General features: G+C 59.5%; 1 protein-coding gene across 6 annotated transcripts in view; it reads right to left on the reverse strand.

The window, feature by feature from the left end:
• Positions 1-1,639: 1,639 nt before the first annotated feature.
• WWP2 (WW domain containing E3 ubiquitin protein ligase 2) overlaps positions 1,640-23,941 on the reverse strand; it is a 43,643-nt gene continuing 21,341 nt past the window's right edge. For 5 of the 6 annotated variants that reach the window (XM_010579524.1, XM_010579523.1, XM_010579525.1 and 2 more), the window contains 16 exons: positions 17,511-17,600; positions 15,517-15,691; positions 12,311-12,365; positions 10,208-10,289; positions 9,427-9,555; positions 9,064-9,142; positions 8,838-8,909; positions 8,658-8,746; positions 7,259-7,418; positions 6,101-6,234; positions 5,833-5,973; positions 5,125-5,245; positions 4,652-4,756; positions 4,039-4,135; positions 3,069-3,141; positions 1,640-2,826 (listed from right to left, as the gene is read on the reverse strand). In XM_010579524.1, coding sequence (XP_010577826.1) covers positions 2,727-2,826; positions 3,069-3,141; positions 4,039-4,135; positions 4,652-4,756; positions 5,125-5,245; positions 5,833-5,973; positions 6,101-6,234; positions 7,259-7,418; positions 8,658-8,746; positions 8,838-8,909; positions 9,064-9,142; positions 9,427-9,555; positions 10,208-10,289; positions 12,311-12,365; positions 15,517-15,691; positions 17,511-17,600 — 1,702 coding nt within the window. In that variant the 3' untranslated portion in view covers positions 1,640-2,726. Of the gene's footprint in view, positions 2,827-3,068; positions 3,142-4,038; positions 4,136-4,651; positions 4,757-5,124; positions 5,246-5,832; positions 5,974-6,100; positions 6,235-7,258; positions 7,419-8,657; positions 8,747-8,837; positions 8,910-9,063; positions 9,143-9,426; positions 9,556-10,207; positions 10,290-12,310; positions 12,366-15,516; positions 15,692-17,510; positions 17,601-23,941 lie in introns of those variants that run through there. The other variant, XM_010579528.1, reaches the window with a different exon arrangement.

The raw sequence follows: 23,941 nt of genomic DNA on the forward strand, positions 1-23,941 counted from the left end.
TAAAAGCCAGGAGGAAAATTTTTTTTTTTTTTTTTAAGCACACCACTCTTCCTTCCTCCAGTGTGCCTTTAAGGACTTTTTTAGTCCAACAGCTGAGGATTTCTGCCACATACTGTGTTAGCCTTCATTCAAGGTACTTGTCTTACCTGTCACTGAGTTTTCACTACTGTGTGAGACCTGAGTTGTTGGCATCAATTCATTTTTGAGGTGAGGAGGAGGTGCCAAGTTCTGGAAGCACCATGGAGTGACTAGCAAAGAGGCTGTTGCTACTGCTGGCTGTTTTCTTCCAGCTATACCTTGTGCTGGGCTAGTACAATTTTTTTTTTTTCTTTGCTATCCTTTGTAGCTGGCCAGGGACAAGATTGGGGTTGGCTGTTTTGTTACCTGACATTTAAAAAAAAAAAAAAAAAGTAAAAAACTATACTCCTGGCTCATGTGATGCTCTGCAGGGATGGAAACACAGTGGGGGAGAGAAGCTGGGATCCTGCTCTGGTGATGAGGGGAGGTTGTGTGTGGTGCTACCATGCTGTGAAGAACATCTTCCTTTCCTCCCATAAGCTGTCAGGGCCATTACCATATCAGGCTTGTGGTATGCATATGTATTTGCAGTTTTCTGGACTAATTCATTACAATTAGCTAATTTCATGCAACATAGCTATCTGTGTATTTAATCTGCTTCCTATCTGCACGGGCCCTAGGCACCTTGTCCCGTCTGTCATGCAGGTAGCACGTCGCTGCTGTTACAGCTTCCACAGCTCTGTGCCAGCGAAGGAACCAGCTTTGCTGCCCACCTGGGGAGGCACCTGGGCTGTCAGCGCTGCACAGACACTGTGCTCTGTCCTTCTGGGCCAAAGGGCAAGATGAACATGTGCTGCAGCATCTCCTAGGAGATGGGGCAGAGGGAGACATGCCTTTCCCAGGCATAAGATGCCACCAGTGCCCCTGTCACCTCCCAGACCAGGGCATGAGCAGCACCCAGGGCTTCAGGTAGGCACAAGCGCTGCATCAGCATGATGGTGCCCACAAAGATTGAAGCATTTCTTCTGCAATTGGGCTGGCACCGGCTGTGCCATGCTTGGCAAGGGTCTCCCACAGCACAGTGCAAGTACAGACTATTAAAAAAGAAAAAAACCAAGAATACCAAACAACAAAACCCAAACCCACACAAAGAACCAACCAGCCAAGGCAGCTGCTGAAAAGCAAAGTCACAGCAAAATTACTGGATGCAGGCTGTCCCCCAGTGATGTGACTAGTGGGTTGGTTTAGTTCCGCTTTTGTTGGATTTTGTTTTACTAAACACCACCAGCCTGTGGCCATTGGCCTCATGCACCTGATTTTGTTCCACCAATACCGCTCTGGTTTCACACAGTGGCACAGGGAGGCAGCTCCTGCTCTGACAAAGCATCCTGGAGACATTTTTAGCCAAACGTGATTATAGGTTGGGTGAAGGCAGGCATTGACCCTCCTGCGCAGTGTGTAAATGGAAAAAAATACATATTACTTATGATCCCGCTAACGAGCTCTGGGCACCCACCACAGCCCTTTGGCCAAGTCCCCGCCAAGATGCCCCAGGCCTTGCACCAGGCTGTCCCCCCGTGCGACACACCGACCAGGGACACAGACCTCGGCAGCTGCTTATTGTTTATTGCACAAGAAGTCGGCATCGCTGAGGCAGGATGGTGCAGTACAAAACTATCTGGTTACCAGTCAAAAGCTATTGCAGTGTCTTGTATCCATAGACTTCCTTTATGTACAGCTATGTATACCAACCCTCGTATGGGTCCGTCTCCCCCGTGCACACCAGGGGCAGGCGGAGCAGGGACAGTAGCGGAGGTGGCATCCAGGCAAGGGGCAGAGGCCTGATCCTGCCCTCCCCTGCAGCTCCAGGAGCTCCTGCCACCAGCCCGGCCAGCAACAGAGGAAACACAGGGAGTTTGGGCCAAATCCACGAACCAAGCAAAGGCCAGATGTACCAGGAACGTGACCGGAGCCCCTGGGGCTGCTGTGCAGCACCAGCTCTGAGCAACACACCACTTAACTATTAAATATACCTGCACAGGGGCCACACGCTTGCAAATCAAAACACGCAACAGACATGGTCGGCCAAGCCCTGTGTCTGGGTGGCCACGGGTCTGGCGCAGGAAGGGGCCGTCCTGGCCCTCGTGCGATGCATCGGCCGCAGCAGCGACCAGGGGTTCCCCGTTACCTTTGCTGGGTGCAGGATAGGGCCCAAATATGACCTGAGAGTTGGTTCAAGAGCCGTTTCCTTTCCCCTCCTCACCTGCATGTATTAAAATGCCACGAAAAGGCAAAAAACACTAGGGGGAAAAATAGCCTGTGCCGAAACCAGATCTCGTTTAACTGTGTCTGCGAGGGGGGACCGGGGAGCCTCAGTGCACCGCGCGCTGCTTGCCAAAGCCCAGGGCTTCGCCCCGTCCCCTCTGCGCCAGCCCGCGCCCCTCACGAGCTGAGCGGAGCCAGGCTTTTGCATCCACCTCCCCGCCACACCTCAAATTTTGTCTGGGGAAGGAAACGCAGACCCGTTTCCCCCAGGGCTGCGTTAGTGCAGATCTCACACGGGAACAAGAGCAACAGCGTCCGCAGCTGCCCGCGCACCATCCCGCAGAGAGGGCTCGGCGCTGGGCTCCGCGGGCGCCGGCAGGCAGGACCTCGCAGCCGGCAGCGCTCCAGGGCCCTCCCCGCTCCGGGAAAGCACCAAAGCTCCGTCACTCCTGTCCAAATCCTTCCGTCTCCTCAATCGCATAAAGCAGCTTCTCCTTCAGCTGTTCATAGCTCTTGTAGGGAGGGAGATCCAGACGGTTGAAGCTGGAGAGACAGCAGAGGCTGTGAATAGTGCCGCGATCCCAATTCTCCTCCCCGCTGCGGGGTCCCCTCTGGCCTCAGCCGTGCACAGAGGCTGTGGCAAGATGCACGGCCAGAACGGGAGTTACATCCCATGGGAATACGGTGGAGGGGATGGAGGGCGCCCGGGGCCCCGTGCAGCCCTGCTGAGGCTGCTTGCGGCTGTCCCCACATGCTCCTAACAGGGACAAGGAGAAACGACTTACCATGTATGGCTCCGAGGCAGCCACGTCTCTTTGCCAACTTTATCGATGCAGAATTTCTGGGGCCCGTTGCTGCCTGTTAATTATGAGCACAGCAAATCTCATTACATCACCAGGAGCTGAAAAAGAAAACCCTCCAACACACCGCTAGCCAGCAGATCGCACCGTCACACGCCCTTATGATCCTACAGACACATCGGGGCATAAATCCATACCAGCAATCGCTGCCTGTTCTGACCCCCTTGCAGAGAGGATGTGCAAAAAACAAGAAAGGAGAAAGCTGAAAAGCCTATTCACAGGTCATGGAGAGATAATAGCATGGCTTCTAAGCAGGATGGTTAAATAGCAAGTGCTAAAACGTTATTTATCCGTAGACCCGCAGGATTGAGCGAGCCCATCCAAGAGTTTTAAAGGACCTGGCTCAGAAAGTCTGTCACTGAGGTCACTTTTTAACAGATTGTGAGTGCTGGAGAGGTTCCAGGAGGCTGGAAAAAAGGCTAATATGCCAGCAAGAATAAACGAGTGGCCTAAGTTAGCTGGTTAGCTTGACACCAATTCCAGGAAAGTAAGGGAAAGGCTGGTACAGGCCCCAAAAAGTAGCAAATTAAACGATGAGAGCAGAATAATGCCACACTGTGGTTTTCTGGAAAAGGGGGTTTGTCTCACAAAAGAATCAAAATTACATCAAAAATCCAATCTCATTCAAAATGGGACTACAAGCTGGACTGACAAAGTGAACTGTGGCGGCACAGTTCATGGCTAAAGAATTTGTCTGGGTATGGCACGCCACCGGATTAAATCACCGTGCTCAGGCGTCACAGCTGCTTCACTGCTCATGTGCTGCGGGCTGCCTTGCACTCTGTGATGGAGACATGGACAGCCAGGTCCCACCTGCCAGCCCCCGCGCACGGCCACTGCCCCCGCTCACCTCCCTGGGACCCCCCACCCAAGCCGAGCGCCTGGGAACACGCACCGATGAGCTCTGCAAACCCTCCGACGGGCAGGCGGCAGGTCCCCGTCACAAACTGCAACAGCCGGATCCTCTTCTCATTGTCCATCTCTTTAACGACCTACGACAAGAACACAGCAGGAGAGTGGGATCCCCATCACCCCCAAGCCCACAGCCCGGACAGGTTTGGACACAATCCGGCGCGGTGCAGCACACCAGGCACGTGGTCCAGCCCTCGCCTCTAGTCCTGCATCCTCGGGGAGGAGCGCATCCCAAGGGCTCTGCGGGGAGCAGCTCTGCCCAGCCTTGCCCTCCTGGACCCCCTTCTCTCCTGGCCAGCACGGAGCAGCTCTGCTAACATCCCCCCCTTCCATCGTCCTGCCCAAGAGCAGCAGCTATTGCTAGAAGCATGCTGACCACTAAGTGCTGCCTGCTGTCCTCGCTGGCGGCGCTGGGGCCTCTGCCAGCCGTGGCCACATGCTGCTTGCTGCACATGTGCTCGTGGTTGTATTTCGTTCTTCCTGACAGCCTGCGAGGCTGCCTGCTCCAGGCCAGCCCTGCCTGCCCCAGGCCTCAGGCAGGGGACGATCCCAGGGCTGGGGAGTGAGTCGGAGGTGCTGCCGGCGCTAGGACTGACCTGCCAGAACCACTGGATCTGTTTGCTGTTCTTGGTATAGTGCCGGTAGATGGTATTCTTCTGCCAGTCGTTCATGTCGATCTCCTGCATGCCGCAGAGCATCAGCTGGGAACAGGGGACAGGGGATAGTCAGCAGGGGGATCGAAACAGGACCCTGCACCCATGCTTTGGAGCACTGACTCCTCCGGTGCTGGGCTTCACAAGGCACAGGCTCCAGCACTGGGCAATAGAGGCGTCTGGGAGGAATTCCTCGCCTCCAAGAAGACATTTTCTTGCTAATGGACCCAATGAGCCACCCTGCAGACCTGACCACCTGGGGAGGGGGTACCCCCGTCAGCAGAGCCGAGGGGCAGAGGGCGCGAGCGGAGCTTGTGCGCTCTGCCGTCACCACGTGCCATTCCCGGGGCAGCCCGCAGCGGGGTGGGAAGCACCAGTATCTCCGCTTCCCCATACCAGCAAAGGCGCCAGCTCACCTCCAGCTCCTTCTCGTCGAAGTACCGCAGCCACTCCAGCGGCACCACCTCGTTGAAGCCATCCAGGAAAGCCTTGGTCTGCTCCTCCACACCCCGCGTGAACCTCCAGTCCGTCAGCAGCCTGGGAAGGCAGACGGTGGTCGGCAGGCAGCCAGCACCGCTGGCCCGGCACGGGGAACCCCCACTGTCCCTCCCGCCAGCGGGGACGGCCCCGGGAACCGCAGGGTTGCGTGGGGAGGGGGAGAGGGGCTCCTGCAAATCACCAGGGCTCCCCTCAGTTCCCATGAGCAGGTTTCTCTCTCCACCTCTGAACCTGAGGACGGCAGACAGCCCTGAGCACAGACCAGCAGCCGTCAGGAGGTCGAGGGGTGCAAACCACGTTCCCTGGCCAGAGCCTACCGTCAGCAGGAGATGGCCCTGGCAGCCCCCAGCCAGCCCAGCGGCGGATGGGCAGGGTGAGCAGCCACGGGACAGGGAGAGAAGTCTCACCCTCTCTCCCCTCTCCTCTTTCCTGAAAGTACTGGCAACTGCCCAGCCAGCAGCAAGCCAGACCGCAGCGGAGCTCGGCCGACCGCGCCAGCCCATACTTGTCACAGGCCACGTAGCCCGGGGAAGCGGCCACGTCCCAAGCCCCACGTTCCCACCCCAGAACTGCCCTGCAGCTGGTGGGGGTAGGCACCAGGCGGGGGCCTCAGCACGGCCACTTACATGATGTACTCCTCCTTGTTCTCCTCCGTCACCCGGATGCTCTCACCACCCTCCTTCAGCTCGTGGGTGGTCACCTTGCCCAGGATCTCCATGTCCTGGATGAAGTACAACTCCAGGCCGCACTCCTCCAGGCTGTTCTCCCTGCGGGAGGACACCGAGATGTGATTTCTGACAGACGCACCCGGCAGCAGCGAGGGGCCGTGGGGAGGAACGCTGCTTCCCCCACGGCAGGACAGGCTCAGGTCAGGAGGCAGCGCGGGGCACTCACTTGGTCCAGACGATGGAGTTGTAAAACTCGGGGTCGATGGATTCCAGGTCCTTCAGTGTGGGCCGCTTGTTTAGCATCCGCTTGTAGAAGGGCAGCGTGAAGCCGGTATCGATGAATTTCCCGTGATACAGAGCCTGCGGCGGGGAGGTGACGCCAGGTCACGGGGGACCCCAGGACAGACCCGCGGGGCGAGACAGTCCTGCCCCACTGGGGCAGCCGCAGGGCAAAAGGGAATCGCTGCCGGGGTCCCAGAGCTGCGGCATTCGCTCCCGGCTGGCAAACGTGGTGGGGAGGAGCGGGCTGCCCCCGACAGCGCTGCCCAGGGGCGGCCCGACCGGTGCGGGTGTGCTCGCAGCCCCTCTCCCCTCCCCACTGCGAATTCCACCGCGTCTCCTTCTCCCCTCACAGCTCTATTAAGAGCACTTGTTTAAACAGAGCTGTGCTGCGGCTTCCCTGAATCCCTGGCTTCCAGGAGCCCCAAGGCAAAGGCAGCCAAAAATAATGCAGACGCTTGTCTAGAACAGCCCAGCGGTGAGTAATAGTCTGGGGTTTTATTGGTATCCTGCAACGCGCAGGGCAGGGCAGGGCAGGACAGAGCAGGGACCTGAGCAGCACGCAGCCACCTCCCGCGCACACCTCGCAGGGCCAGGGGCCGGGGACCCTTCCCCAGGCTCGGGGAGCCCCTGCCAGCCCCGCTGCCAGCCCAGGGCTAGGCGACTTGCAGCACGTTGGCCTTGGGGAATGCGAGACAAACGGGAGGAGCCGCTCTGGGGCTTGGGCAGCTGGAAAATCTCACACTGCTGGGGCTAAAAATAGTCCCCGGAGCTGCAGACCCGACAGCACCTGGGGTGGCAGCCAAAGACCTGGAGCCATCCCCACCACACAGCCCCTGGGAAACCAGGTCCCCTCCAGCCCCACGGCCATCCTCTGGATCTAAAATGCATCACCCCGTAGCCTTCCCCACAGCATCCCCTCCACGGACCCACGCCGGAGCGAGACGGGGCTTAAGGAGGGCAACAGTGCCAAGCTGGGGACAGCCATGGGACGCAGAGCTGCCCCTCGCCTCGCTGAGCACCCCCGTCCCCTGCAAGGCCCCTGCTCTGTGGAGGGGAACACGAACGAAGAATCTCGTCTCCCATCACCTCCCCAGGCTCTTACCATGGCGATGAAGCGGCCGATGAAGCGAAAGTACGTGAGGTGGTCGGGGTTGATGGAGGAGGCAGGGTTGATCTGCAGGCAGTAGTTGTTCTTGCCAGCGTACTCGAAGAGGCAGTACATGGGGTTGAGCACCTCGTGGGACAGGAGGAAGAACCACTCCCTGGGGCGAGAGGAAAGGGGATCGGGGTGATGAGCGGCTCAAGGAGCCGGGGTGCCCGGGGGCTGCGCCCCGGCGGAGGGGACAGCCATGCTCCTCCACAGCACACCCCGCACAAACCAGGTGCCCGTCTCCTCAGGGTGCCGGCGCAAGCGTTGGGCCCTGGTGTGACTTGGCGAGGGTGTCCTCCGCCCCAGAGGTGCCGTGTGTGGTTTGTGAAGGGCTTCTGGAGACGCCGGCAAGAAACACCCTGGTTTGCCAGAGGCCCCGCTCAGAGCACCGGGGATCCCGGCAGGCATCACACGGCTCAGTCCCACCCAGGCTGTCGTACACGTACACACACACGCACACACACTGTTGTGCACACACACCCTGAGCCTCCCCGCACAGGCTCCCCGCGGGACCCCCATCCCGAGCCCAAAGCAGCACGGGACGGGTACCGTCCTGGCTTTGCTTCCCCCAGTCGCACAGGGAGACGGGAGTCCTCGGACGCAGAGGCAGCCCCGGCATCCCGTCCGTGGTTCTACCCTGTGGTAGAACAGCATGACGTAACCTACCATAGGGTAAAACCACTGGCAGGACACAGAGAGAGGCGGAGAGCAGGATCCCCTGCACCAGAGCTGGGGGCAGCGGCACCACAAAGGAGGAGCGGGCGAGAGCACGGCAGCACGAATGCCAGGGCGGCAGGCAGGCAGGGGGAAGCGTTAGCCCAGCACCAAGGCAGATGCCCCGAGCGAGCCAGCGGTGGCTCGTGGGGACGCAGGACCCCCCCCTCCAGCCAAGACGCAGCCCACACTCTGGTAACACCATCCTTGGGGCAGGCAGCTGCTGCAACAACTGCATCACCCCACGTCTGCCTCCGCGCACACCGACAGTCCCAGGAAACACCAGAGCCTGTTGGCTGCGAGGGTGGGCTGCAGGGAAAAGAGGCCGCTCAACCCACTGCCCCCACACCCCAGGGGTGGCAGGAGAGCCCCAGCCAGGTCCCCCAGCCTTCTCTGTGCCAGCAACAGGCTGGTGCGATGCTTTCAGGGTGTTCCACCATTCCTAAAACTCACATTGCTTCCCCTTCGAACACCCCTGGGCTCCTCTGCCCAAGCAGGCACTGCAGAAAGGCTAAGGACCCCGAGTGCAGCTGCCGGACAGACTCCCCTGCCTGCACTGCCCGTTAGGGATTCACACTGCAGGCAGGGCACAGCCCTGTCCAGCAGCAGGCATGCGGTCCAGCATGCCAGCACTCACCTAGCGATGCCACCGTAGTCCAGGCCCTCCTCTCCTCGCATGATGATGTACAGGCGACGCCGCAAGTCGTACGGCTTCATGTTCATGATCTGGGGAAAAGCAAGGGGAAGCGTCACCGTGGGCCGGCGCAAGGGCCGCCTCCGCACCTCCCCGGGCTCTGTGGCCCTGGCACCTCCTCACCTGCTGGAAGGAGTCCTCAAAGAGCGTCTGTCGCGAAACGCTGATCTTCACGTGGCTGGGCAACGCGTTTGACTACGAGCAAGGAGAGACACGAGGCTTTGTGCAGGCTGGCACAGCGGCTCTCCTCGCCCACGCCTGCCCATGGGGTCAGGCTGTCCACGCACCCATCCAGCCCTGAGGCTCAGCAGCTCCCGAGCTGCTGGGGACTTCCAGCCGCTCTACTCACGTGGCAGAGGAAGCGGAACTGGTGGTACTTCCAGCGAAAGCTCCGGTCATACGCCCCCGGGGAGCCACCCTGTTTGCTCCTGCAAAAACAGCCCGGGGCTTAGCTCAGCATCCCTGCCTGTCCAGGTGTGAGCTGCCCGGCCCCAGCAGCCTCATCGCCTGCCAGGCAGGAGGAAGATCTCTGGGGCGCAGCCCACCTCCGTCAGAGCCAAATGTGAGGCCCTAAATCCGCTGCTCGGTGTCTTTGCAACAAAGCCGACCCGCCTCCCCACAGGAAGGTGCGAGCTGCGACAGGCAGCTCGAGTCCCAGCTCCCAGCGTTCAGCCCGGCCGCACGGTGAGGACCCCAGCCCAAAAGCGCTTACCCAGACTCGAATCCAGGGCGCGGGTCCTTGAAGGTGGTGGTGCGAGTGTTGTGGTCCACAAAGTAGCGCACGCCCTCGTTCGTGTACTTCATCTCCCAGCCGGGCGGCAGCGGCGGCTCCTGGATCATCCTGCCGACAAGGAAGGGGTCACTGGGCAGGCACCTTGGACATCTCTCATCCTGAACCGCGGCCCTCCAAATTGCTACCCTTGGGGACCACCTTCAATTTGCAGCTGCGTGCCAGGCAAAAGGAAGGATTTATAGTACAGGGTGGGCAAGCATCCGCCTGTGCCCTGAGACAGGAGCCCTGCCTGCGCTGCACGCTTGGTCACAGCCAGGACCAGCAAAAGCTACGGCTTTGCTCTCTGTCTGCAGGAGAGGTGGTCTCGGGGGAGACCTGGGCAGGTCTCTGGAGAGCCGCAACCCTGAGCTCTTGGGAGCCCGAGCAGACCCCTGCGGGAAGGTGACAGGGTGAGAAGAAAACACCTCTTTCTGCCCAGAAAGCCCTGCAGTCTTCCTCATCGCCTGCCCTCAGTCATAGGGATTTCCTCACCTCTACCCTCAGCTCCCACAAGCCGGATAGCTGCCCCGCAATGCCCAATCCCCCCGGCCTCCAGCGCTGCCTGCAGCTCTCAGTGTTTTCACCTCCCCAGCACTGCAGCTTGCAGGACCATCTCGGGGCTCGATCCCCTGGCATGGCCAGCTCTCAGCATTCAGTAGCCCATGGCACAGACCTTCCGAAACCACAAGCATCCTCCCTGCTCTCCCCGCAGGCTGCCTACCCCTGCGTGCGAGGGTCTTCCCACTGGGTGGTCCGTGTGTTGTGGTTCACGTAATACACTCGCCCATTGTCCTGTCTCTTCTCTAAGAGAAAAGGGAGAGGAAGCGTTAGCTGGAGTGCCCTGGCCAGCGCTGACCCGCAGTCCCGGGAACAGCCCTCCTCTTCCCAGCTCGTGAGAAGTTTGTCGGTTCCCCCGTCCCACCTCCCTGCTGGCGCTGCCCCGGCTCATTTGGAAAAGGCAGTATAAAAAAACCCTACGTTTCTTCTACACGCACAAGCTGGCGCACCTCCAGGGAAGGCCAGCTTTCTCCAGTGCCCCCAGGGCCAGCACACTGGGAGATGCCACAGCCGAGTCGGGCCCTGCCAACATGCTGCCAGGCTGGGACAAGAGGTGTGCTCGGCCACACACCTCGCTGGGCAGATGGCACATGCGTCCGCCTCGGACACGCAGCGCTCTGCAAGTGCAGCATCCCTCCAGGCAGATCCTCGGGTACTTTCCCAAATGCATCCGAACTCCCTGCGTGGCCCTGCTGCTGGTGCAGAGCTCACGCTCCCAGCGTGTGCTGCACACGCGTACACATGTGTGCGCACGCATAGCCCTCCTCCTACCGCACGCAGACATAAAACACCCACGCCACTCACACCAGCACCGCTGCTCGACCCCCGTCTTGTGCTGGCCGCCTCCACACGCTTCCCCGAGTACCCCCTTCCCAACGCACCCTCCCGACACTATTTGCATGCTCCGAACGGCAAGAGCTTCCCAGCTGTGGCTGGGCACCACCATGCCCCGGTCCAAGTGGGGACCCCGCACCCGCTCTCCACCCCGTCAGCCCCCGGGGCACCCGCGCCCACCCCGTGCACCCCATCTCGTCCCGCCTGCGCGCCCGCCAACGCCGCTCTGCCTCTCGCCAGCCGCCCCCCCCGCCACGTGCTCCCACGCACGCTCGCCGCCTCCCCACCAACACGTGTGCCCCACACGCAACACACCTCCTCCCTCCACGTGCCTGCGTCACTCCCCCCCACGCACGGCCCTGCTCCATGCCGGCCGGGACGCCCTGCACGCACGCTCCCCTGTCACCTCCCGGCCACCGCGGCCCCCCTCGCTCCGTCTCGCTCCTGGACCGCAGGAAGCAGCCCCCACGCGGTGGCTCTGGAAGACCCCGCGTTACGATGACCCGGGACCGCGTCCATCCTGGGGACCCCATCCATCCTGGGGATCGCCACCCCAGGGTGCTCAGCCCCGCGCAGAACCGTGCCTCCCACATGGTCTGCCCCAGTCTGACGCTGGGGTTGGGGCCCCTCTCCTCGCTGATGCAGGAGTTGGGCCACCCAGTGCAGCTGCAAAGGCTCCAGCATCGTCCCCATCGAGACCCTGCCCTTGAAGACCCCCTTAGCAGCCTGGGGCCCCTCTGCCCTGCTCCAATCTCCCTGCAGTTTTAACCCCTCTCCTGCCCACCCCGCCTGGCACAGCACAGCCCGTCTGCACCCACGAGCTTCCCAGCCTGCCCTCTCCAGGGATGCTCTCGCCATGGAGGGGGACCTCCCTGCCCTGAGGATGGCACAGGGACCTTTCAAAACGTCCCAGCACACGATGCTTGGGCCATGGGGCCGGGACAGCCAGCCCCGCTCCTGCCAGCTCCCAGCCCCGCTGCGGACTGGGGCAGAGCATCCCGGGAGGCACGCACGGCAGCGGGATGGATCCCTGCTCAGCAGAGGAAGGGTCTGGGGATGAGCGAGGAGTTGGATCCCCAACCTCTCCCCCCGTCCAAAGAACAACCACAAGCACTTCTGCATTCAGCAGCTGAGAGAGACTGGGAACTCCTCCAGGAAAAGGGGAAAAAAAAAAAGGAAAAAAAGCTGGATTTCAAATCAGAGATCGTGCTAATCACAGGCAGACTCAGCCCCACATGCAGCAGCGCATGGGGAACGCTGGCTCCCCAGCCACCATTCCCCATTAATGCCAGGGATGGAAGCAAAGGAGCTGCTGACAGCACAGTCCTCCCCATGGGGCGGGCAGGGTCCCGCTCCGGGTGACGGAGGAGCGTCCCCATTGGGGCTGTCCGGCGAGCGCAGCGGCGGGCAGGTGAGATGGCTCAGTACTTACCCCAGCCAGGAGGAAGGGGACCGAGAGGATCATTGTCGGATGGGGCGCCGGACGACTAGAGACAACAGAGAGGGCAAAAACACAAAATAAAAACCAGGGCAGGGACGCCTGGGAAGAGTAGAGTGTGGAGGTGAGCTGTGCAGCCCCCACTCCCACTCGCCTCCCCTTGGCCCGCAGCTCCCAGAGAACTAAAAAAAAAAAAAAAAAAAAAAGCACAAACTAAACAGAGGCTGGGGCAGCCAAGGGGGCGGCAGGGGCTGTGCCGCACGGAGGGGAGCGGGACGGCTCGGCGGGGTCCAGATGTGCGCGGCTGCTCGGCTGCCGCCGGCTGTCCCCACCAGATACACCTCCAGCCTCCTCCAAGAACCACACACAAGAGGGGAAAAAATATCGCAGGCCTTTCCAATGAAATCATTCCCACAAGCCCTGTCCACGCCCAGCGCTTCCTGGCGGGCCAGCGGCCCCCTCCTCCCCGGGCAGGGCGCTGGGCGAGGGATGCGCTCGCACTGAGGCCGCATTCATCCCACGCAGACGGGCGGCTCCGCACCCCGCCACCCCCCCAAGCAGGTTGGGGGCCACCGCACAAAGCACCTTTCTTCTTCTTCTTCTTCCTCCCCAGGGTGGGCAGAGCCGATGGCCGTCACCCAGCCTGAACCGTGGGATGCCCCGGGAGAAGGGGAGCGGGCTGGCCGGCCGCCCCTGCGTGCGTGAGCCCCCCCCCAGTCTCCAGCTCCGCTGGAGGTCCCTGGGGATGGAGGCGCAGCCCCGACAGTTGGGGGTTCAGGGGAGGAGGTGGCCTGCGAGTGCTTTTGACGGTTAAATAAGAAACGTGTTGTTACCGAAAAGGCGTTCTCATTGCACCTCCTGAAACCCAGCTGCTGCTGGAGAGGGGCCGGCGTCCCAGCCCTCCGCACTGGGCTGGGGGTCGGACTCGGCCTGGGCTCAGGAAATGCCACCCACGGCCAGACCCGTCCCTCCTGCCCGCGAACAGCCCGCGAACCCCACTCTGAGACAGACACCATCACTCGGGGTGCCCCACGGCAGCCCAGCACCCCGGGGACGTCCGGGGGCAAGTCGGGGACGGGGCTGGCACAGCCCGTGCCTCTCCGAGCTTCGTCTCGTGTACCTGACCCCCATGTGCCAGGACGGGGCACGGGAGGCATTGCCCGGGCAGCGGCCAGTCCGGCACGGCGTGCCTCGGAGTCTCTGCTCCTCCCTGCCCAGACAGGCTGGACAGAGATGCAGTGAGTCATGTCCAGAGGTATCACCTCACTGTGACCTACAGATAACTAATTAAAACTAACAGGGCAGCGACACAAGAGCCTGGGGCAGAGGTCCCCCTCCCGCAGCTCTCCGCAGCCCCCGGGGAACAAGCTGGCTCTTCGCGCCGGCAAGACCCCTTGGTGCAAGGGATGCTGCGTGCAGGGCACAGCCCAGGGAGCCCTGCAGCACCAAGGCACCTGCAGGCAGAGCGGTCCCTGGCTGCACCCCGGCCCCCCCGAGCTGCGGGGCTGCGTGGAGAGGGCTCTGCATCGTCCAGGGCTGCAGTGCTGTCATCACCTCCCCACCGTCCTCTCCCGGCAAGGAGGGCAGGCGGATGCTGGAGACGAGAGGGCAAGGCAAAGCAAAGCAGAAAGCCCCCACGGGGAAGGAGGCAGAGCAGGAGTCATCACCGCTGGCAGCGGGGAGCTCGAAACAAAAAGTACAATCGTTTCATCAGGCTAAATTTGGAGCGCGAGTCCCTCCCTCTGCACTCTGCGGAGCCCAGCCAGGGTGAGTCGCGCAGCACTGGAGCAGCTCCAAGGCTGGCGCTGGCAAAGATGGGAGCGAGCGACAGGCCCGGAGCCCAGTTTGGCCTCCAGTGGAAGCCCCCTCCCGCGTACCCGTCCGCAGCGGTCCTGCGAACGGGGTGCCGAGGAGCACGGGCAGGCAGCGGGCTGCAAAGCTGCGGTGGTCCAGCTCCCACTGCGAGGCTTGGAAGGGGTGGTGGAGAGACGGGCAGGGGGAGGAGAGGGGCAGAGCAGCTTCCCGCACCCCCGGGGAGCGGCCCCAGTTGTGTCTCACGTAGGATGGACTTTGCACAACTGCTCTGCCTGCACCCCCCTCCCAGAGAGCATCCGAGCTCCTTGCTGGAGCACAGAGCTCGCACCAGCGCTAGCAGCGCTGCTGGGACACATCAACCTCCCGGCTTTCTCCGAGAGGAGCTAAACATCGATGAGAAGTTGGTCGCTCTGCTCTGCCCACCTTTGCCCTGCACCTTGCCCCTCCAGACCTCCCTGCCGCCTGGCAAGAGCCGTGTTTTTCACGGCGGCACGGCCTCTGCGAGGCACGGGGCCAGCTGACGGCGGAGAGCACTGGGACATCGCTGCTCCGGGAGGTGGAAACGCTCCAGCCTAGCTCTTTCCCAAGTGCTGCTCGCCCTGCAGCACAACGGCCACCAGCACCGTCCTGGTTATCAGAGGGTGCTCGCCACCACTGGAAGCCAGGTCCCAGCTCCAGCAGCAAAGGTGAAGCCAGGACAAGAGCGGTCTCTGCCCAGGAGCTACTGCTCTGCGGGGCTGTCGAGAGACCATTCCCCGAGCGAGGGAACGCGGCGACTCAGCCCAAGCCAGGAACAAGGGGAGGAAGCAGAAAAAGCAGGAGGAAGCTCGCCAAGCCCAGCAGTGCTCGTTCCCTGTGCTCTCCGGTCCCCTGGCTCTTGCAGCCCCTCACCACCTCACACTTGTACCCTGAGCCTGCAGCTACAGCTGCTGACTCCTGCTGCCACCCAGGACCCAACCACGCTGTCCTCAGCCCAGCGGTGACTTGGTGAGGGATGAGCTCAGCCCCCCAAAAGCCTCCCCTCCCGCTACAGACCAGGCTCCCACGGCTTCCTCAGCATATGCCCAGCTCTGACAGCACGCAGCAAGTTCCGCAAGCCTCGTGGGTCAGCAGCCAGGCTCGGCTGATGGGAGCCACGGGAGAAAGCATGGGCCTAGCCACGCTGACACTGAAAGGACACTGGGGACGGACTGCTGAAGGCATGTGCCACCACCCTTCGGGGCTGTGCAAGCTGTTTTATAAAAAGAAAGTTACTCCCATGTGGTTCTCTGCATGCAGCAGAGGAGCCTGTGAGCTCTCCCATCCGAGCACTGCTCTGCTGCACTCGCCGAGACGACAGACCCCATGCAGCCCAGCAAGTGCCTCCCCACACTCCCGTGTCTCACCTGGTACAGGAATCTTTGGCTGAACTGCTGCATGGCTCCTTGGAGCTGGTTTCGCTGGGACTGCCACTGCTCATAGTTCCTGACGTACTCGGCCGTGGGGCGCTGCCACGTGGTGGTCCGGGTGTTGTGGTCCACGTAGTAATACCTGCCTCGAGGATCCACGCGTTTCTCCCACCTGGGAACACCAGAGGAAGATGTCGCTGTGTGTCCTCGGACAGCTCGGCAGGTCCTGCTGGCAGGTGCCTCCAGCTGCCGTGTGGCAGCTCAGTATAAACGCTGGTGTGAAGGCAGCAGAAAGAAACCCTGGAGAGGTCAGGAGGCACAGCAGAAGGCACAGACCACGGTGGTACACACTGGAACCTCCCGTTGCCCTTGTCCGAGGGCTGCCCCCGGCGCCCTGGATGCACAGCAGCAGCTTGAGAATATCCAGCTGCTGCCCCAGAACATGCTGAAAGCCTGACTGAGAGGAGCACGGAGTTGTGAGCCGCTTCCCCAGCTGCCACGCTCCCCTCGTGCTCCCCATGCAGTGGCTCGGCAGAGGATTTGTAGTCAAGTTCTGCCTCTCAGAAACGCAGGTGAGAAGAGCAGCTCATAGTCCTCCAAGGGGGAAAGACCTGAGAGCTGCCTGGGCCCACGGGTCCAGCTATGGAGACCGTGATGTTTCATTTCGCTCTGATGCTACGGGCTGACTTCAGACACTTCTCACAAGAAGCCTCTCACAAGACTAAGATACCCTTTAACACGAGGGCTCCCTTCCCAGCTCCAGCACAACCACCAGTTTCACAGTTGAAGGGGCTCTTTTGGGCAAAGATCCACCAGAAGGAAATACAAAAGACTAGTAAGACTTGAAGCAGCTCCCTGCAAGGGCACATGAAGCCTAGACACTAGCAGAGTTCTCAGCAGGATGCTGTAAGCATTCCTCCAAGAGACCTGACCTCCGACAGAGGCAAGGCACTGGGTTGGAGACCGATGCGGGAGGGAAGGAGAACACCTGGGGTACTCCCAAACCTATCTTTCCAGGTAACAGCCTCCCTCTTTTAACACCAGACAGATTTCAAGCTCTTGCAGGATCAGAAAGCAGTTGCACAGCTTAACTGGAGGTAGTGTGTGCCCACAGAAACCTGGAGGCTCCCGTGGAGGAAAACAGGACGGGTTTGTATTTCATTTTCACACATTACATTGGTGGTTAAAGTACAGTTCAGTCATTCCAGCCTTGAACAAGCTCAGTCTAGAGAACAACAACAGTTTGGCTGTATCGAGTTCTCTGCTTTTAGGAGCACAAAGAGGCGAGAATTCAACAAGCTTCTGGAAAGCATGTGGTCCCCAGGGCTGTGTACAGCCTTTATGACCTGAAGACTGTTTACCCCTGGAAATGAAAGCATGGCCCTCCTCAACATGAGTTTTGCAGAGTGCTTCTTGCAGGTCTCATGGAGCTGAGCTCTTCTTGAGCACAAGCGGACCGCAACATGGCTGAGAACATAAGAGGCCCCTCTGAGAGATTCCAGGGTCCAGCTCTGGGTTTGGGGCACACTGAGTGTGCCTGTTTCTGCTCACCAGGAGCTCAGCCCTCATCCAGAAGTATCTGTTTTTCCAAGCGACATGAGGTCCACCCTCTCCCTTCTCCTGGTCCTCAGGGGGACTTTGCTGGCACCCCGTCCCAAAAGGCCACCCCTCTGCTCTGCCCACAAGTGGTTGCACTGCTGCTCAAGAGTTCAGTGATTTCTGTGGACTGTTTAAAAAAAATAATCCTCTAACAGAGGGTCAAAACGCAGCAGACTGGAAGGCCTTTTCCTCTTTACAAATGCTGAAAAGACCTTTCTCAGGATACAGCATGTGTTTTCAGGCCTGTAAACATTTGGTCATCTCACCCCATTTCTTTTTAGGAATGAAAAGACCTTCCTGCCACCTTCCCCACTTTCATGCGGACTCCCGTGCATCTGCTACAATGAGTTAGTTCAGTATCTGAGATGCCAGCTGCCCCCAGAGCCCCTTACCCTGGAGGAAGAGGTCTCTCCCATGTGGTGGTCTTGTTGTTATGGTCTACATAGTAGACCCTACCATTAGGCAGCTCTCGCTGTTCCCACCTGCAAGAAAAAAAAATAAATTATGATGAAACAGTTGATACTTGCTAGTACAGAGACCAAACCCTGGCTGAGGTGGAGCTACCAAAAAAATCTGTCCCCTGCGATGCCACCCAGAGAGACAGCATCCCACTGCAGGGCTCCACGGGCACCCATCCCCACCGCTCCAGGGCCAGCTGGGGAGAGGACCACCCCTCAGGAGAGGACGTGGAGGAAACCCAAGGCAGACGAGACTGTGCCTGTCCTCTCCTCAAACACAGAGGTGAAGCGAAGGGGCTCAGCTGGAACAAGCAACATGGATCCAGCAGCCTCAGCCCCTGCATCTGCAGGGCAGCAAGAGCCGGAGCGCTGCTACTTGTAGGACCAAGAGACTTCACAGGGACCTTTGCCTATTTGAAATCATGCCCAAACAGCCTCCCTAGGAAAACTGTTTGCATCTGTGCCCAAAGACTCGGACTGCAGCTGTGCAGCCAAGCCTCCCCCACAGATCAGCAAGCTGTGCATAATTAATAATCACCTTATTACCAAGAACGTCCAGAGAGCTGCATCTGGTGGATTAGCAAGCCTACCGCCTCGCATTGCTTAGCTACAGTGTTCTAACCTTTATTTAAAACAAAGAACGACAGCAGGTTTACATGGCAATTATTTGGCTTGCTAGATCAAGACTATCGGAGAGGTGCTGCAGCAGTCTGCTTTCTGAAAAGAGGCATAATTTGGAGCATAAATTCCTAATTTCTTCCAGAAATTAGGAGGGTCAGCATAAGATTTCACACAGGGTCAGTTTTATGTCCTGTGAGTTTTTGATGTAGTTTTTGTTTGGTTTCTCTTAATACATCTTTAAAGGGGAGCCTTTGAGTTTGGGCTGGGGCTGAATTTTCTCCTTGGCAGCCCTCCTGCTCACTGCCAACAGATACTGCTTAAAAACATCACGTGGCCACAAGGCACTCGGTTAGGAGGTGGCCCCTAAGGGGAGCTGGTGTGATAGGGAGGCCTGGCTCTACACAACTACACTGCAAACCATTCTTTGGCTTAATTCATTCATGAAAGTGTATGCCCCGGCAAAGGTAAAAGCTCCGTGGAGCACCGTGCTTTCCTGTCAGCTTTTATTCTGCAACAGAGAGAGGCGAGCCGGCAGCTGCTGACAGATAAAGTGTTCTCCTGCCACGCTTCTGCTCCCACAGGTCCCCCTCCCAATTCAATCTTCAGTCTCAATTAATCACCACAAAAAGCCCTAGGAAGTTAATATACTAGCTTCTGTTGTGACAGCAAGGGAACAAATCTGGGCTTGCAGAAAGCAAGCAGCCCTTGGGAAGGGGATGCTCTAAGCACTAATGCCCCATTGCCCAGGCTCGCACCGTCCCTGCTCACCCTCAAACCTCCCCAGGGGACGATGAAGCCACCAAACGGTGACCTCGGCCACAACCACACACCTGCTGCGGCCACAGGTCGCGTGCATCACAGCCTCGACACCGCTCTCGAAAGAGGTGGGAAGGCAGAAACGGGGAGAGCTCCAGCCGTGTTTCCAAGCTCTGGCAGCATGCCATCAGCTGGGGACCCCAACAGTCCAGCAGCCATACGGGCAGCCTGAAAAAACCCTGCCCTGGGCAGAGGGCAATATTGCACTCCAAGATAAGAGTTTCAGTTCCCTGAAAGCAGGAGGGAAATGTGAATGCCAGGCTCAGGATTTAGCTGAGAGACTGTCTAACCCAAATCAGAGCTTTTGGCTTCGCTCCTATGGGCTTCTCAAAAGCACTGTGAACTTAATGCATCTGCAGAGACCAGGTAACATCAGCAGATGTTGCTACCAGTCAGCAGCGCCGGATCTTTCTCATCCCTAGAACAGATCTAGGGACACCGGTGGTTATCTCTGATGGAAAGAGTCCAAGGCAGGACCTACTGCACCTGCACACCTTTGACAGCAAGAGGCTGCCAAGCGTAACACCGCCAAAGGAGTGACCACGTGAAAGCAGAGCCGGCACTGCCTGGTGCTGCTCTGGCATCAAGAAACCTTTGTCTCTCCAGCCCATGGTCAGCCCTTTTCCTTGGTTACTCCTGGGCAGCGCTGGGTGTCGTCAGAGGGGAAACGCCTCAAGTTTCCTGTTCCCTAATGATGAACTCGGTGCTTCATGAGCATAAAAGCAGCAGGACAGCTAAAAAAAGATTGAAATCTCCAAAGAGATAATCAGCATAGCTGGGATTTCTTGAAGACACAAGCATGTCCACCCCATGAGATGGACAGCAGAAGGTCCCCGGGTATATTCAGGGAGGAGGCAGGGCTGTGGAAGTGCCGCTGGCTGGAGACCTGCCTTCTGCAGGCAGAGTTTTGGGAAGCCCCTTCCTAGACTCGCACTGCAGGTGCTTCGAATTGCCACCAGCAACCAGATACGGACCTGGCACGAGGCTCAGGTGGAGGAACGCTATTCACAGACAAAACTCCAAGGCACAACTCCACTCACGAGACTTTGCAGGAGTCAGCATCCCACGAAAACCCTTTAAGCACCATCTTTCCAAGGTCAGTTGTACATAATGGCCTCCTTTGGATGGATCTAGAGACCGCAGCACTGCTCGCTTACAGCGAGGACAACCCCAGTTACATGTCCCACTCTTTCTGTCCACGCTGACATGCGGTGCTTCAGAGATGAACAGGACCTCAGCCTTGTGCACGCAGAATCAGTGGTGCCAGCAGTCGTTACTGGAGGGGACAGGTCCTCCAGACTCATTAACAACAGGTTCTCAAATCAATATGGCTCTGAGGACTTGGAAGTCCTTTATGACAAGAGGCTCTCAAGCCCCCAGGTACCATTTCTGTGGCTGCAGAGAGCAGAAATCCCACGATGAGGACTCCTCCAGGGCAGAGGGTTTCTGGATCCCTCAGATACTCCTCTGGGTGCCCTCGTGAACTGCAAAGAGCCACACAGGATTGAGCTACTGATTGATGTCCTCCATCCCCGTCTCACACCCTATACAAACAGGCGACGAGCTCACATGCTCCTCAGGTCAGCAGCTCCCTGGTGATCTGAAAAGTAAATTTGCTGAGGGCTGCCTCGCCCTACAAACAGCGAATCACCGCCGTTAAACAGCAAGCTGCGATGAGCTGTTATTATTGCTGACACACAGCAATGGCCTGAGAGACAGGGGCACTGGGGGCAACCCATCCTCGCTCGGACCACCTTGCCCAGCTCTTCACAGGCTTCCCCCGCATCCTGTCTGCTGTCCCACGAGGGACACAGCTCAGGGAGACGCGCGACCACGGGCTCTTCCTCTGGGGACCCTAAGTCCCGCCGGTGTTCCTCCCCCGTGCCTGCTGCCACATCGCCACCAGCGAGGAAGATCAGCGGCTTCGCGAGCGCTAGACGGTGGGAGCTCTCACCCACACGCACCGCTGCTGCAAGCACGCAGCGCGCGACGTGTCGGCCCCCGCTCGCTCCCCTCCGACTGCCCGCAAGGCTTGCGACGGCAGCGGATACAGGGAGCCACGGACGGTGCAAAGTGGCAGCGCTGAGGCAACCCTGCAGTCCAAACAAAACGCCCTCCTTATGTAAGAAACCACAGCCCCATGCCTTCTGCCAGGCAGCATAATGTACCTCTTTGTATGGGCGAGACAGCCCTGTCTATACACACCGCGCTAACGACCATCTGTCCCCCCGCGCAGGATCATCACTGATAGGAACCAGATGCAGGAGCCAGCGGCTCTTGTGCCCTCCCCCCCTTTCGCTATCGGTCCGCTCGGAAACCCCTACGTGAGAACTGGGACCCCACGCCAAAGGCCACGAGTGCTGCGACCGGCTGCTCCTGTGCCACACACGCTCACCGGCTTCTTCGCAAGGAAACGCGCTCTGCCCGAGCCAGGAGGCTGTGAAGGAGGTTCTGGGCACTGTCGGGGCTGGAATTATTCAGAACACCTTCCAGCACCGTCCAGTCCCTAGAACAGACTCCCAGTTGTGTGAGAGATGCCTTTGTGCCTGCCACATCTGGTGCAGATGTTCAGAGACAGCTATCTGAGCAGAATAAATAGCTCTGAATCCCCACATGAACCCAGCCACTCTCGACTCCATCTGCACGCAGCCCGGCACGAGCAGGGAGGCTGGGGCTCGGCACACGCAGCTAGGAAAAGCTGCCACCCCTCCAGAGGCTGCAGGGAAAACGAGCATGAGTGCTCTCCACACTCCCATGGATGAAAGGAGACACTCGGAGGACGAGGCAGGGCTCACGCAGAAAGCGGGACGGACACGACGGCTTTCCAGCTCTTCAGCGCCGGAGCGACTGGCAGCTCTGCAGGAGACGTTGCTCCTGCAAGCGGCAGAGCAAGAGCAATCACGGATGGGCTCCACAGCACACTCTGCGCAGCCAGCCCCGCAGGAGCCGGGCCAGCGAGGGGCTATCCTGCACAGCTTTCTGCGGAGCACGCTGCTGCCAGAGCTCAAGTGGCCTGGTTTTGTCTGCATCCCTTCTGCCTGAGACATCGCTGCCTCCACCAAACCAGCCAGCCGCATCCCCATCTCCCAAGCTGGGCCCCAAACCACTAGTTGAAGCAATAGCTTGGTGTGGTGAGCCAGCCAAAAATCAGCTGCCCTAGATCAGGTCTCAAGAGATCCCCAGAAGCTCATTTATACCACCCCAGGGCCACAGTGTTTTCTGCAATCCCCGTTCAGCAAACCCCTATTAGCCCAGAACCTGGTCTGGCAGCTCTCAGGGCAGAGCTCGCACCGTGGAGACCTCAATGGACTCAATTCTCCGCTCTCCTTCACCTGGGAAGACCTTGATACTTGGTCTCCACCTGACCGAGCAGGTCAGCCGCTACCCAAGCCAGCCCACCATGAGCGCGTAACTTGGACAGCACATGCAAGAGGGTTGCTGCCCTCTTTACCACCTACAGATCCTACGGTCAGGACAGGGAGGGACAGATACACAAGGTGCTAATCAAAGGTGTCTCCAGAGATCCAAATTCCACAAGCTCAGCCTGGACGATGGCTCGCTACCCCTTCGCTGCTCTCCTCCAGCCGTCTCCCAAAGCACAACAGCTTTATCCTCCTCCCCGCGCTGACACGCATGATTTTCTGCTGCGTGAGCACCGCAGGGAGAGGCATGAGGAGGACACGGGCCACCCTTCCACCCGGCCGGACCAGATAAATGCTGCTGTGTCTTAGAAAGCAACGCTTGCAACCTCCCCAAGCCTCCAGAAACTCTAATCATGAGATACCCACGGGCTCCTCTCCACCCTGGGAAAGAAACAACAGCCTGTTTCCACCTCAGGCTGGGGAGAGGTGGGGAAAAGGAGACCTTCAGTCTACCTGGTAGGAGCAGAAAGGGGCATAAGCTCCGGCTGGAATAAAGACCTTTTTCAGAGCACTGGACTTTTCCAGCTGCCTGGAAACAGGAAGCGCCCAGGCCAGAGAACAGAAACCCTCACACACCCCGCATAAAGGCACACTGAGCCGTTAACCCTAATTACCTGTGACTGACACACCAGCGAGGCCCTGACCTTCCAGGCATCGCCTCAGCCAAAGGAAAATAAACAGCTCCCTTCATACGAAACACAAGCCATTTTCAACGCCCTCCCCTCCCCCTTTACCGCTTTGCATTTTCAGTCCAGAGTTAAAGGTGTCTGAAATACAAGGGCAGAACGACGCAGCTGCAGCAGAGAGCGGGGCTGAGCCCAGCGCCTGCCCACCGCCCCCACCGAGAGCCAGCGCGCCCACCGGCACTGCCCAGCCAGCCCCGGCTCTCCCCCCAGCCCCTTCCCCACATCCCACGGAGGAGGAGGAGGAGGATGCAGAACACCCGCACCAGGGAGAAGAACGGGCACAGCTACGTGAGGGTCCTGCCCATGTCCCCCCAGCAGTGGCCAGTACCTCCACAGTGTCTCTGGAGTGCATGTTCATGCCCTCCTGCTCGGTGGGAGCTGCCTGGAAATCCACGCTCACTCTCTCACGCGTTTTCTTCTGACTGATCCCTTCCGCAGCCCCATGGGAGCAGAGGACTCTGCTGCTCCCCTGGGCACGGACACCGACAGGCTGCTTGCTGCAGAGATGCGATTCCCTGTTTATTACCCCAGAGACCCACGGCAGATCGGACCCTGGCCCAGAGGAGGAATCCACAACAGTCAAACCCCAGCCAGACGGCTCGGAGGAGGAAGGACAGGCTGTGCCAGGCAGGTTGGGGGGCACAGGGATCCCTGGCAGGCCCCCCCAGGCCCTCTCTGCTCTGCTGACCACCATCCTTTCCACCAACCCCTGGTGCAGCACAGCCCCCCTCCCTCCAACACCCTCTCCTTCCAGCACACAGCACTGCCCCAGTTTGCTCGTGTCCCCCCCCAGCCTGGTCCTTCCACGGCCATGTCTCCC

The sequence above is a fragment of the Haliaeetus leucocephalus genome, unplaced genomic scaffold (assembly GCF_000737465.1).
Source record: "Haliaeetus leucocephalus isolate CR32 unplaced genomic scaffold, Haliaeetus_leucocephalus-4.0 Scaffold668, whole genome shotgun sequence".
Classification (NCBI taxonomy): Eukaryota; Metazoa; Chordata; class Aves; order Accipitriformes; family Accipitridae; genus Haliaeetus; species Haliaeetus leucocephalus.